This window comes from Delphinapterus leucas, chromosome 10 (genome assembly GCF_059928025.1).
Source record: "Delphinapterus leucas isolate spDelLeu-1000000601 "Yukka" chromosome 10, BTC_Dleu_Yukka2, whole genome shotgun sequence".
Lineage (NCBI taxonomy): Eukaryota > Metazoa > Chordata > Mammalia > Artiodactyla > Monodontidae > Delphinapterus > Delphinapterus leucas.
In genome coordinates this window covers 103,229,563-103,243,497 of record NC_143138.1, presented here as the reverse complement: position 1 = coordinate 103,243,497, position 13,935 = coordinate 103,229,563, and the positions used below count along the sequence as shown (strand labels likewise).

General features: G+C 64.8%; 1 protein-coding gene across 2 annotated transcripts in view; it reads left to right on the top strand.

Moving 5' to 3' along the window:
- The window catches only part of EEFSEC (eukaryotic elongation factor, selenocysteine-tRNA specific), a 148,971-nt gene extending 135,036 nt beyond the window's left edge, over nt 1-13,935 (top strand). For both annotated transcript variants that reach the window (XM_022562491.2, XM_022562493.3), the window contains exon 7: nt 13,543-13,935. In XM_022562491.2, coding sequence (XP_022418199.1) covers nt 13,543-13,715 — 173 coding nt within the window. In that variant the 3' untranslated portion in view covers nt 13,716-13,935. The remainder of the gene's footprint in view (nt 1-13,542) is intronic.

The following is a 13,935-nucleotide window of genomic DNA, read 5'->3' as shown; positions in this document are numbered from 1 at the left end:
ACCGGGGGCTGAGGAGTATCCTCTTTCCCTGCCCTGACCCCGGCTGAGGTCCGCCCGTCCGTGTCCCCACGGCACTCACTGCTTCTCCATCACGGCTCTCAGACACTGTGCTGTTTCCCAGGGGGTCCCAGCGGTGAGTCTCTGCAAGCCTCTGGCCTGTCTCGGGCAGCGTGTGTGGTGGCAGCACCTAGGGCCACACGACAGCTCTCATCCTATCCCCGGTGGACAGACTACTGCCCACAGCACGGTGGGTCCCCTGTACCTCTTTCTCTTTTTTTTTAATCAGTATTTGATTTTGTTTTTAACCTGGGAAAACTTTGGCCGCACAGAAGAGACATCCCTGAAAGCAGCAAGATCAAACAGACGTGAATGTCCCCTCACAGGCTCAAATCTCTCTGTCTCTCTCTGTCTCTCTCTCAAGAACTAGAATCCTGCAGACGATGCGAGAGCCCCACCGCTCTCCCACAGGTGACACCCCCTCCCCGTGCGTCCCTGTACTCTCCCTGCCTGAGGTTGTGTCCCTAACAGAGGTGGCGTTGCTGCGGTTTCAGTGGCTCCGTTTTTGGTCTCGCACTGACCCAGGAGTGCTAGAGCCCTTGCTGCTTCCGTTTCAGAACCTGCGCCCCCGGTGGGGTCCTAGTTGACTCACCTGACTGCTGTGTGTTGTCCCGCAGCCCGGGCAACTGTCACCTGTGTGAGCACGGGTGGGTTGTTCCCATGTCTCCCTGCTTCACAGCGTTTCCCCGGGTGGGCACCAGGAGGCCTGCTTGTCTCATCCTGGAATGGAGTGAGGCCCTGCCCGCCTCTCCTCCACCCTCATCCCTCCAGCCCGCGCCTCCCCCATGGCCCGTCTCTTGCCACTCAAAGGATGCAGCCGTTGGGCTTTCAGAGCAGCTTGTCCTCGGCCTGGTTTCTTGGAGGCCCAGGGTCAGCCCTAAGTATCAGGCCTCTGTAGGAATCCTCCCCTGCAGAGCAGAGCCGGGGGTGAAGCGAAACCCCAGCGTTTAATCAGAAACTGGGCCCCTGGTTTGCTCTGTCCGATTCTGCAGGCAGCCACTTCCCATCTGTAACTTGGAGTCAGATCCCCAGGAGGTCACGTCACAGGTCTTGAGGCTGTCATGTTCCCTCAGGAAGGGGAGTGTGCGAGGATGAATGAGCAGGCGTCTGGAAGCACCTGCGTGTGCCTTGTTCTGACGCCCCGCCCCTGCCCAGGTGCCCGTCTCTTCTGTGGTCGGAAAGGCAAGTGCCGATGGCTGGAAATTGGCCCCTGGGCTGGGCCTTGCCCCAGGTGGTGGGTGATTTCTCTGAGGCAGGATGGGCGGCCCAGGGCCAGTGGGGACCTCGGAGGAGCCACCCGAGTCCGGCTCCTTCACACGCCACTCCCCGCCCTGTGCTGCGCCCCCGGCTCAGCTCGGACTGGGGACGCAGGGGCAGGAGGAATTGCTGCTCCCTGCCCTTCCGGGCTCCATACCTCCAGACAGGCCGGGAGCTGGGGAGGACGCGGGCAGGTGATAGGGAAGGCGCAGCTTCCTCGGTCTGGAGGAGCCCGGGGCACTTGTGAGGAAGCAGCATCGTGTGAGACCGGCCCGTGATTCACAGTCACTGGGGTGGCCGGGGGTGGGGGCAGGTGCGTGCAAACGCCCTGTGGCTCAGCCACAGGCAGGGCGCGTGGTGGGAGATGCAGCGGGAGAGGTCGGCGGGGCCTTTGTCCCCTACCTCAGGACAGGGGAGGCCACTAGAGCCAGGCTGAGCTTATGACTCTGCAGCCATTGCCTGGCTCACCTTAGGCAAGGCCCTTGCATGTCAGTTTTTTCCTCTAAAACGGGGCTCCCGACACCCACTTCCCGGATTATGAAGAATAACAAGCCTGGCAGTCTTTGGCCTTCCGGTGGCCCCTGGGGCTGCCAGAGGAGAGACATTGGAAGCTGCCTTCAAACTGCTGGACCTTGAGGTGACCCTCGTGGGAAAACGGGGTGCAACTTCCCCGCCACACAGAGTCCACAGGAGGACCTGGGGCCTTGCCTGCCGAGGGCAGACACTGCAGCCGCCAGCAGGGCCCACGGCACAGGAGGAGGGCGCGTGCCAAAGCTGAGGCGTGCAGGCTGGTCCCCGGTCGGGGTCCTCTCCCCACAGCCCCAGGCCCACCTGAGAGCCCCGGGCCAGCGGGAGCTGCATGGGCCGTACATCTGTGCAGGTGTGTCTGAGCGTGTGTCCACGGACGTGTGCCCGTGCCCGCGAGTGTGAGTCTGTGCCCGCGAGTGCTTGTGTGTGTGTCGTGTTTTCACAGAAGGGGGGTGAGTGAGAGGCCAGCTTCCTGACAGGGCAGTTGTAAAACATTCATAAAACTTTTATTGGACTTGCCACCCTTCCAGATAAATATTTTTCGATTTTATGGGCTTGTTTTAGGGCCCTGAGCTTAATCATGGCTTTGTAGCCGCCTTTAAAAAAATTAAATATTGTTTTGGCAAAGGGAGCCCCCTCCCCCCACCCCACCAAAGGCAGCCGCTCTCTGAGCTCATAAATTCCTGCCGCTCTCAACTCCTGCCCTCTCTCCCTCCGTACCCTCACAGCCACACTAGGATGAACCTAGAAAACGAGGGAAGAGGGAGAGAGAAAAAATAACTGTTATTTTTTTCCCACTGCCGCCCCAGCCTAGCGCTGGAGGGGCGTCGGTCCAGCCCATAGCGTCCACAGGAGGAAGCCAGCTAGGGGTCCGACGGGGCCCCTGCTGCCTCCTGAGGGCCACTGCCTGTCGTGGAGACGGGGATGGGTTTGCATAGCCCCCAGCTCCTCCCCAGCTCCCTCCTGCCCCACGTGGGTCCCGCCCCAGGACTCAGCACGTCACCCGTCGCTGTGCTGCACCTCCTGCGCTCATCCCTCTGTCCTTCACGTGTCGGTTGTAAGTGTGTGCCCTGGCAGAGGTAACCCGTACACGGCTGTGTCCCCACGCCTAGAGCAGGGCCTGGTGCTGTCATGCGTGCCCGGTGGACACCCCAGCGGTGGTGATCGTGGTGTGATAATAAGTGGTTCATGCTGTGTAGACTTGCTTTGTGCTGGACACCGTCCTAAGCGTTGTGTCATGTTAACTCACATGCGCGTTACGACAGCCTTGTAGAGCGCATTGTACTGTTGCCCCATTTTTTGGATGAGGAGACAGGCACCGAGAGGCAGAACGCTCGCGTGAAGCCACACCGCTGATCCGTGCACAGCCGGGCTCTTGGCCGTTCCTACTGATTCCTGGGGGGGACCAAGAGGGAGAGCCTGTGCCCTTCCGGGTGCTGCAGCCTGGACCGAGCCCTGTCCGGTGGGCACAGCCAGCACTTGAGCCCGGCCCTGGGCCTGGGCGGCTGGGACAGGGGCTGAAGCTCAGATGCCTACCCTGCCGGGTCACCAACTTGGGTGCCTCCAGGGACAGGCGGGTGACAGAAATGAGTGGAGCCAACAGGCCCGGCACAGGCCACGGAGGAGCTGTCACGGCCGCCCCCCTACTGCCGCGGGGTGGGAACGTGAGGGTAGGTCCTCTGGCTTTTCCGGACAGGCTAGTAATGCAGAACCGCGTGTCCGGCGTCCTGAACCTGAGGCTGGTGAGTCACAGTGTATTTCAGAAATGCCGTGGAGGCTGCTCCGCACCCCCAGGCTGGCATTTCTCCTTTTTGCCCCTGATGAGGGTGTGAGTGCCAGGAAGGAGGCTCCCGACGCCTCTGCCCGTGGGCACAGAGACGCCTCCGCCAGGCCTAGCTAGGGAGGAAGCCTTCTCAGAGGAGGCGGCGCTGAACTCGGCCTTGAAGGGGGCGGGGGAGACGGCCTGGGGAAGGCTGTCCCAGGCGGAAGGAACGTTGGCTCTGCTCGGGAGGGCGCGCTCCTGCGGCCCAAAGCAGGGGGCTGGGGGGACACTGGGGGGTGGCGTGCGGGACGCCTGGACGCCTGAAGAGGCCGGGGTTCCCCCGAGGGATGGCGGACGGAGTCCGATGGAGCCTCCAGAAGATCTCCTGGGCCGCCTTGTGAGGGGCAGGGGCAGAAGTGATTGGGGGGCCTGGCTCCAGGAGGAAGAGATGACCCAGGGTGGAGAGGCAGAGACAGGTACGAAGACCAGGCCAGACCAGACGCAGGAGCACGTCTGTGTGCTCAGAGCAGCACATGGCGCTCACCCCCTGGTACGGGCAGCGTGGGCCCCTGGCATTTAAGACTCCTCGAGCTTTACTGGATAAAGCAGAGAGGAGGAAGCCTTGTTTCCAGGGCTGGGAAGGCAGGGCACGTCCACGGAGCCCTTCCGCTCCAGGCTCCCTGAGGCCGCTCGCCGCCTCTTCCAGGGAGGGGCTGCTCCCTGCTCGTGCGGCCCACTTCCCATCACGGACACTGGGATCTGAGGATCGTCCCCAGGTGCCCAGTGGAGCTGCCTCTCCTGAGCCGGCGACCCACCCCTGGCTGACGGTGGTGCAGGGCCAGCCATCCTTGGGTACACGTGCTGTGATCCGCATGTGTCATACTGGCGCAGAGACAGCCACGGACACCAGCTCAGGTCCACTGGCACTGTCCTCCCCACCCCGGGCCCAGGCCCCTGAGGGCAGAGAGACGCCTGGTTGGAGCTGCTCTGAGCTGAGGCTGGGCCCTCCTCAGACTCGGGGACAGGCTCCCACATGTAGCATACGCCCTGCCCCCTAGCCACAACGAGAGAGCTGAGCCACAGACAGACTAAATCCCGCCCAGGGCAGAGCCTGGGAGGGCGTTTTGGAAGGAGGGGGACACATGCCGGTGGGTGAGGGTCCACGCCAGCCCGTCAGCAGTCGCGGGGGGCAGTGCCGAGCCAGGCGGGTGCTCCGTCCCCATTGCGCCTTCAGGGAGCCCCGGGACAAGGACAGTGCACATTGCGGGGAGGGGAGGGAGCAGAATGCGGTGAGAATCGGGCGGTGATGCCGCCTGCAGCACCTGCTCTGTGCCTGGCCCTGCACTGCGGGCTGGGGACCCACGTGGCCACGTGGGCGTGAGGGCTGCCATGGAGGGAGCCGGCGCAGGGCTCTCGCGCTGGTACCTGGTGGACACACGGCAGACGGCTGTCGAACGGATGACGTAGTGATGCAGTAGCGTCGAGCCAGCCTCGGCGGCACGCTGGTGTTGGTGGGTCAGGGGGCAGTCAGCCCTCACACCTGCCTCCCCTGAGCCCGCCAGGCGCTTGCAGGCCCGGCTCTGCCTGTGAGGGGCTGTGCCTGCGCTCGCGGTCCCGCGTGCCCGTGCAGGGTGGGCAGCCGCGCTCGCCCCGGCTGCAGGCTGCAGGTCAGGGAGCGGTAAACTGCCGGAGCCTGCGGCTGTTGAAGCAAGAGTGTGGACGGGGACCAGAGGCTCGCCCCCCGCCCTTCCCTGTCACCGGAGAGGACCGCCAGCCCTGGCGCCGCCGCTCCCGGCGCACTGGAAACGGGGCTGATATGTAATCACGCTGCCGCACACGGGCCCTGGGAGGCGACTGCTCCCCGGACCTTTGTGCCCCTTCGTGATTCTGGGTGAGGGCTTTTTTCCCGAGTCATAAAAAGGACATTTTTAATATGTGGAATTTTTTTTTAAGAAAGGCAATATGAGGAAGACTTTTATTGTCAATAAGCTCTACGTTTTACGCCAGTTATCTTGGTCTCTGCCCTAGGTATTTTAATTGAAGATTAACTGCTGTTAAAGAGTGTACGCATTTAGCGAGTGTTTGCAGTGTTAAAATTCAGCTTCCTTACTGTGGGGACAGTGTCCTTGGGGCCACCGGGACCCGTGCCCTCCCTCGCCAGCCTCCAGGGGAGGTCCGTAGAGGAGGCCCCGGCAGGAGGGGTGAGTCCTTGCAGTCCGTGGGGGCAGATCGGGCGTCCAGGAGCAGCGTGGGCTCCTGAAGGCAGGGCCCTCACGTACCTCAGCCCCGAATCCCTCGTCCCGAGCCAGGAGGACGCCTCTGCTGAGAGCAGGCCGGTAAGGCCACCACGTCCGCACCGGGCTGTGGGCTCGGAGCTGCATCCCCGAATACTGAGGGCTTAGGTCACTTCTCTGCCGCTAGCCGCGTGACCTTGGGTGAGTCCTTCACAGCCCTGGGTCTCAGCTTCCGCCTCTGGATGGTGGCACAGACAGCGTACCTTCCTCGTGAGAGGCGAGGCACACAAAGTGCTTCTCTCCTCCTTCCTGGGCCGGGCTCTGGGATCCAGGCTCTGCCCTGGGAGAGCCTTGGTCAGTTAGGGGTGAGGTCGCAGGCCAGGCCCAGGCCCGGGTGCAGGGCCCTGGAGCTCAGCCCACTGCGTCTTGGCTGTGACCTCGCGCTCGCTGCTGACGACCTCGTGCCGGCTTCCTTGTGTGCAGAGTCCCCCCGGGACACGGTTGTGAGGTCGAGGGCCCTGCTGTCCTGAGGCACCGGGAGCAGTGCCTGCACGTGGTTGGGGCCCCATGGGCGTTAGCCGGGGTCACTGTCGGGGTCCTCGTGACCGTGGAGAGCTGGCTGTGCCCATCCTCTGGCCGTCTGCGCCAGGTGTGCCTCACGGAAGATGGTCTCTGCCCTTCACACCCACCTGCCGCCCGCCCGCCGTGGAGTCCACCCTCAGCATCTGTGGGCAGTGTGCGAGGAGTCCCAGCAGTCCCGTTGAGACCCAGAGCACGGAGGCACTGAGGCCTCGTCCCTGGAAGTACCTGGAGACAGTCCCCATGGGGCCGGCCCACGCTGCCCGGGCAGGGCGCCCCCAGTCGTTCCCCTGCCTTGTGCCCTTTCCTCCCCACCCCTGTGCCCGGCCCGGCCCTTCAGCTGTGTACCCAGCGAGAAGCAGCAGGGTGCTGGGCTGGCCAGGCCCGAGCCAGGTGGTGGAGGGCGTGGCTTTGTAAGGCCATGGGCCTGACTAGCTGTGTGACCTGGACAGTCACCTCCCGTGCCTGGAAGGGACATCTGGAGGCTTGCAGGAGACGCTGAACGCTCCTGGCTGGGCGGCGTGTCGAGGAGAGCGCCAGCTAAGTGGTCGCGGTGACGGTGGTGGCAGGGGCGACCTGGCCGGGCCCAGGCCCCATGCTCCAGGCGGCCTTCCCCGCCCGGAGACTTGGTCAGACCTCAGCCCGAGGGCTAGCCGGAAGGGCTCCCCCGAGCACTGCCACTGAGGCAGGGCAGCGCCGGCCTCGGGTCGCAGTCAGCAGGGTCCCACCCTGCCCGGCCAGCCCTCACTCCTGGGGCACGTAGCCCATCCCCTGTGGGCAGTCGCCACCCCCGGGACCGTCTGCTCGCACCTGTCCAGCGTCCAGGTCCCCACGTGCCGAGGGGGCCAGCGCGCTCTGCCTCCCCCGCTGCCTGGCTCGGCTGTCAGCTGTGGGAGGGTGACGGGAGCCAGGCGGACAGGTGGGCGGCTCTGATTCCCAGGGCGTGGGCGCTGCCGGGGCCCTGCCCTGGCAGATGAGACAGGGCAGGTGTGCCAGGTGGCCAGGGTCCCCCTTCCTGGAAATGCTGGCATGGCTGCAGGCTGCGCCCCGTCTCCTGGGCACACAGGTTCTGGACGTGGGACAGTATAGAGGGCCTCAGTGGTCCTGGAGGAGGGAGGCCTGCAAGGCTTCAGAGGAGCCAGAGCCATACGCTAAGCTCCGCTGAGATGCGAGCAGGGGTGGGGTTTGCCAGGTGGACGGGCCTCGTGGACACCTCAGGCTGAGGGGGCACCGGTGCAGAGCCAGGGCGGGGCGGGGGCGCGCGGGTGAGTGAGGAAGCACGGGGTGTGCCGGAGGCGCTTGGCGAGGGCCTGGTTAGAGGAATTTGGACACCTGCCTGAGGAACGGCTGGAGGTTTCTGAGCCGAGAGGGATGATCAGGTCTTTGTTCTGGAAGGATCTCTGGCAGCCGACCCAAGGCCAGATCAGAAGAGAGAGCTGGCAAGAGGGCCTGGAGGCTCCTGCCAGGAGGCCAGTGCAGGGCCTGCTCCTGCGGGGCCTGTGGGGTGCCGAGGCAGGGGTCCTGGGGGATGCCGCGCCCCGGGAGCAGCCCTGGGTGAGAGGTGGTGAGCCCTGGCTGCCCCGAGCACCCGCCCCAGTGGCCCCCCCGCCCGCCAGCCACCTGAGGGGGTGTGGCCCTAGCCCGAGTGGGTGGCACGCCTGCCCTGGGCCGAGGAGCAGTGGGAGCTGACGCTGGACGGCGTGGGGCTCGTCACAACCCCCAGCAGCCCCGCACCAGCTGCACCCCTTCCAAGTGACAAGGGATGCTCCTGTCCCCGGGCCGTCACCCTGTAGGTGAGCCTCTGATTCTCAAGACCAAGTCATTTCCTGTTTCAGAATCGCTTTGTTTCTTGCCTTAAAACAAAATCCTTCCTTCCACACAACGCCCTGGTTTTCACTCCCCGCACGCCCCCAGTCTCCAAAGCCTTGGCTGCCTTATAATTTCAATTTACATGGTGTGGGAAAGATTTCTGCAAAGGGCCCTTTTTTGTTTTTGAAGAATTCATCATTGCTGCTAAGAAGCTTAATATAAATTAAAGGAGGAATTAAGCAACATTAAGACATCAAAATGGGGGTGCAGGCGCCCACCGCCTCGTCTCCGCCCATCAAAGGGGCCGCGTGGGGCCCGTGGAGTGTGCGCTGAAGGCCTCAGACGGGGCCAGCTCCAAGGAAGGGCCTGTCTGTCGCCCGCCTCTCCTAATTCCCTTTGTTGCGGGGACAGCGGAGCACACGTCTGATAAAAACTTAATCACCTTATCTTTTTAAAGCAAATTGCATCTTTGTTTACATATGAGATCCATAGCAGGAAGGGAAAGGAGGGAAAACCAGGCAGCTGTCCCCCCCCAGCCAGCCACGCTCCAGGCTCCCGAGGATGAGCACGACAAACCAGGCCTGCAAAGCCATGGCAGGGGTTCCAAAGCTGCCTTCACCCCAAAAGACCCCAAAGTTCAGGAGGTTCAGCAGGAAGGGAGCCGACCGGTGCCCCGGCTGCCCGAGCGGCCAGTCCTTCTCTGCCCGAGCGGCCAGTCCTCGCGCCAGCTCTGGTCGCCAACCCGGCTCTCCCTAACCCGCTAGGCCTGCCCCGTACCGCACTCGCCTCTGGGAAAACCAGGCTGCCTGTCCTCCTTGGGCCTCTCCGCCGTGCTGGCTCCATCAGAGCCAAGCTCAGCCCAGGCCCAGTTTGAGGGACCTCAGCCACACTGCCCCCAGGGCGGGCATCCAGTCCAGAGTCGGCTGTGGCTGAATTCAAGGCCCTTCATGACCATCCAGCCCCCAGCCCAGCTGCTGGCTGTGCCCCTCTGTGCTGCTCAGCCACCCGTCATCCCCGGGATGATGACCCCCAAAGGGCCCCCTGTGCCCCGGCTCCCTCCCCGCCCTGCATTTCTGCTCTCTCCAAAGCTGCGTGCTGCGGGAGGGGGCGTGCTGGAATGGCGGGAGCTGGCACAGCTCTGAGGGGCCACCGCGGGGGCCAGTGACCCCGAGCTGCCTGCAGGGCTCGGTTCCCCCTGGAGGGTGCAAGCCGCCCACCAGCGTGGAGACCGCTCTTGCAGTCGGGCCCCCAACATGAAAGCAACGCCAGCAGTTGGAGGCAATTTGCCGGCTTTGATGGCCGTGTCAGGGCGGCACCCAAGGCCAGGGCTTGGGAAACAGCACGCTGCCCGCATTCTTCCCTGATTACCCGAGCCCGAGCCAGGGCCCAGCAGCCTCCAGCCCATTGTGCCTTTGTGTGGAGCTGGCGCTCGGTGAGAAAGGCCAGCCCGGCCCTGGGAGAGTGTCCCCAAGGGAAGCCACGGGTAGCAGCGTCACCCCCAGGGTCACGCCAGCCCTCCCCACCACATCCCGGGGTCTGGGCTGGTCGGGGGGTGGAGCGGGGCCGCTGGGCTCCAAGAATCCTGAGGGTTAGGGAGAAAAAGCAGGGACGCCTGTGAGCCCCGTGGGATCACGGGGACAGCGTGAACTTGAAACCTGCAGCAACCCTACCCTCATGCCCACCCCACCAGGCTCCAGGTCACGTGGGGCAGGGGGCCTGCTCTCTAGACCCAGCTCCTCCCTGGGCCGCAGGCATGCAGACGAGTTTTTCTGGTCCTGGAGGCACAGCTCTGCTGGTGGGTTTCCCTTCCTCGCCCTGCACAGCCACTCGAGACCCCACTCATTCTCTGCGTCTTCGTCCAGCAAACCCTCCCTGTGCCCGCAGGCCAGGCCCTGTGCCTGGGCCCTGACTCCCACACGGGCCGCTGGGGAGCAGACACAAAGCAAAACTCCTGCGAAATGGGGCTCCAGCAGCGATCCCGCCAGCCGGGGCGGGGGCGGGGAGGCCTTCCCGTGGGGCAGTGGCTGAGTAGGAGTTGGCCAGACAGAGAGGGCCGGGGAGAGTGTCCCAGGTGAACGGAGCAGGTTCAGAGGCTCTGCTTTACGTCTGCTGGCTGGAGCAGGGAGCCCGTGATGTGGCAGAGTATACAGGGAGGCACCCGCTGGGTGACACTCAGGACCTTGGATGTCAAGTAAGAGGAGAGACTCTGTCCCGTGGGTGGAACCAAGCCGGGACAAGGGAGAAGACCAGCACAGTGGTCCCCCAGGGCAGCGCCACGGAGGCCTCCTGTGCGGGGCCAGGAGGCAGGGATGCAGAGCAGGGATGCTTGATGCAACAGCGGCGGCAGAATCCGTGGCCTCCCTGGGGGCGAGCAAGGGCCTGAGACCCTCCCTGTCTGGGCTCCCACGGGCCCAGCACACGGGGCACCTCGTGGACACGGTTAGCCCAGAGCCCCAGCCCTGCAGCCCCACCAGCACGTGGCCATATGTGCTCTCTGTCCTCGAGCACCATGCCCACCCCACCCAGGACTTGGCGCTCAGGCTCTCTGCCTGCAGACCCTCACCCGGCATCTCCATGTGGCCGGCCCCTGATCTCCAGCCCCAGGTCCCCCAGATCCCGCCCCGGTTCTTCCTGGAGAAGCTAGCCCTCGGCGTTATTTCCCTGGTGGCCCTGGTGGCTGTCTGCCTACCTTGCTGCCTTGTTTACTGCCTGCCCCTTCTCGGGCCAAACTCTGGCGGGCAGGCCCACCATCGTCTCCCAGGCCTGGAGAACTCTGTGAAGGTTTTCAGGCAATGACCACCCGACACCCTGACCTGCCCTCACTTCACACCACTTGCCACTTGGCTGAGGGGAAAGGCCACCACACAACAAGGTGGCTCCCAGTGGCATCGCCACGCATCCCCACAGCCTGGCTGCCCCAGCAGACGGTCTCGGCTGGTCGGCATTCAGGCCACCCCATAACAGAGCAGAGGGAAACAAGGCAGCCATCTCAGAAGAACAATTAAGTGGCCTCGTCCTCGCCAGCGCCAGATAGATTTTCCAGCTCTGCCTGCTTTGGGCCGCGCGAGGTATGCGCTCTGTGTAACGAGAGCCATCGCGGGCGAGATGGACCGCCGATTGGGCCACGCCTGTCTCCCCAGCCCGGCGCAGACGCCGGGGAGCCCCGCGCCTCTTCAGCCATCAGACCTCCTGGCACCAGAGGGGGACAGGCTGCCCGTGCATTTGTCAGGGTCTGGTGCCAGCCGCCTCCTTGCAGAAGGAAGGCCGGGGAGTCAGACATACCTGCAGGACTGGCACTGGCCTGAGGGCTGCCCCGGGGCCTTTCCCACGCCCCACGCCCGACCCCAGCGGCGGGCGTGGGGCCTTCGATCTGACACCAGGCTGCCCAGCAGGAGGGAGGCTCCCCTTGGCCCCAGCATCCTGGAGCCCCGTCAGCCGAGAGCCCCGCCTCCCCAGGGAACGCAGGCTTTGAGGTGGGCGGTGGAGAGGGAGACCGAGTCCCTCGTGCAGCGAGCAGGGCCGTCCCCGCTGACTCTACGGTTGTCCCTTGAACCAGCCTCCTGGTCACCTTTCTAAACATCCAGCAGCTGCAGGGCCAATACCCAGTGCTCTCCCGGTCTTGCTTCCTCTGCAGAGCCATTGTCCAGAGCCTGTTTCGGGTGGACACCCCGAGCGATGGGCTGGGTGGCAGCAGCCCACATTTGCCACCAGATGTGGACCAGAGTTCAAATCCTGGCTCTTCCCAGCTGACTGTGGGGCCTCACATGAGGCACCGCCCTCCTCAGGGCTCCGTTCTCCGCAAGTGCGTGGAGGGCCCGGGGGACGGGACGGCCAGGGTCCTCCCTGCACTGAAGCGCGACGTGAGCTTCCGCTGGCCCCTCTTCTCGGGAGCAAGCCAGCGCCCAGGCGAGACTGGGCCCGGGAGGACACCCCTCACGTGACGACAGAGGCACAGTAGGTGCACCGGGTGTGCAGGGGGCGATCTACCGCCTCGTGCCCATCCCAACTTCCCACCGGCTCCGGACACCCAGCCGTTAGGTCTCCTGGCCAGTGGAGCGTCTGTGTGTGGATTAGAAGTGAGTGCCCTCTCTGGGGACACAGCGGCCTGCCAGGACCCTCGTTTGGCGAGCCGGTGTGGGCTGGTACCCCTCACTAGGGTGTGGAGTCTGCACACCTCCTGGCCCATCCAGGCTAACCCTCACCCCAGCCCTGCCAGCCTGCTCCCAGCAGGGTTGTGGGACTCACAGAGGGGGAGCGGCTTGTTCTGGGGTGCCCGCTGGTGCAGAGCTAGTCTGGGGCCTGGCCAGAGCCTCGGCCCATATGCTCGGGGTAGCCAAGTAGTCTCACCCTGGCCGGCAGCCCACGGAGAGACTGCCTTGTGCTGCCCCCGAGCAGACGCCTCGTAAAGACAAGCCCCAGAGAAAGGGGCACAGCAGCCTGGTGTTGGACGAGGGGAAGGGTGTCCCAGGCAGAAGGAACGGCATAGGCAGAGGGGAGCCCGGGGACGGTCGTGGGTTCCTCAAGGCTGCCGGGAAAGCACGAAAGCAGTGGATGATGGGGCTGGAAGGGTCGGGTGGGCGTTAGGGTGTCAGCAGGAAGCAGATTTCCGCTCAGTCGTTTGGCTGGAGGGAGCGGACAGAGGGTCTGTACCGAGGCGTGGGTGCTTAAAGGAGCCAGTGAGCCGTGGGGGCCGCTCCACCCCCGCCTGGGGTTAGGGGGACAGCGTCTGCCAGCGCCGAGGGAGGAGGACCCCAACAGGAGCTCTGGCCAAAGAGAGTGGGACCGTCACCCCACTTCTCCCTCCCTCCGCCCTCCAATCCACTGAGGTCCTTTGGCAGAACCGTGATGCCGTCTGCAGAGGTCACCACCCGGGCACACAGCAGGGCAGGGAGAGCATCTCCAGGGGCTGTTGGAGAGTGCCGAGCCCGGGGGGCCTCAAGTGCCAAGTCTCAGGGTTGAGACTTCGGATGAATGCGCCGGGAACGGCGGGGCCGCTTAGAGCACCGAGAGCGGGGCGGCCCACAGGGGCCTGAGTGCTGGGTGGGTGGGCGGGCAGGGGACCGGGAGAGCCAGGTGGGAGCCACGCTGAGCTCCAAGCCAGCCGGGCTGGTGGCGTGGACCAGTGCGGCGAGGGGCCCGGAATGCTGGTTGGGGAGGCAGGGGGGCGAGCCCAAGGTGGCACTGGGGTCCCGGCTCCGCCACAGAGGGTGTAGGGGCGTTGCTGAGTCGTGGGGCACGATGGAGCTGGGCCAGCACACGTGCCGTCTGTGGTGGCGGGTGGCAGAGTGACAGGCTCTCCCTCTGTGCCTCACGCAGGTGGCCTCAGCCCCGAGTCCAAGAAGATCTTGACACCCACCCTCAAGAAGCGGGGCCGCGCCGGCCGAGGGGAGGAGGCCGGGCAGCCAGAGCCCGTCCAGCACGTGGCTCTCAGTTTGTCTTTCAAGCGCTACGTCTTCGACACCCACAAGCGCATGGTCCAGTCTCCCTGAGTGCCCGCCGGCCGCCCCAGGGCACCTTGCCCAGGCCCGGGGGCCACAGTGCCACATGTGCCTCCACCTCCAGGCTCTCCCCGGAGCCCCCGCACCCCCCCGCCAGGGGACAGCACCGTGCAGGAATGGGCTTCGGCTCCACAGCTGGTGGCCGGTGTCCCCCAGGCTGCCCGGCTGGCGGCCAGCGCTTGCCAGTCGCAAATAAATGCCCCGTGGTGCC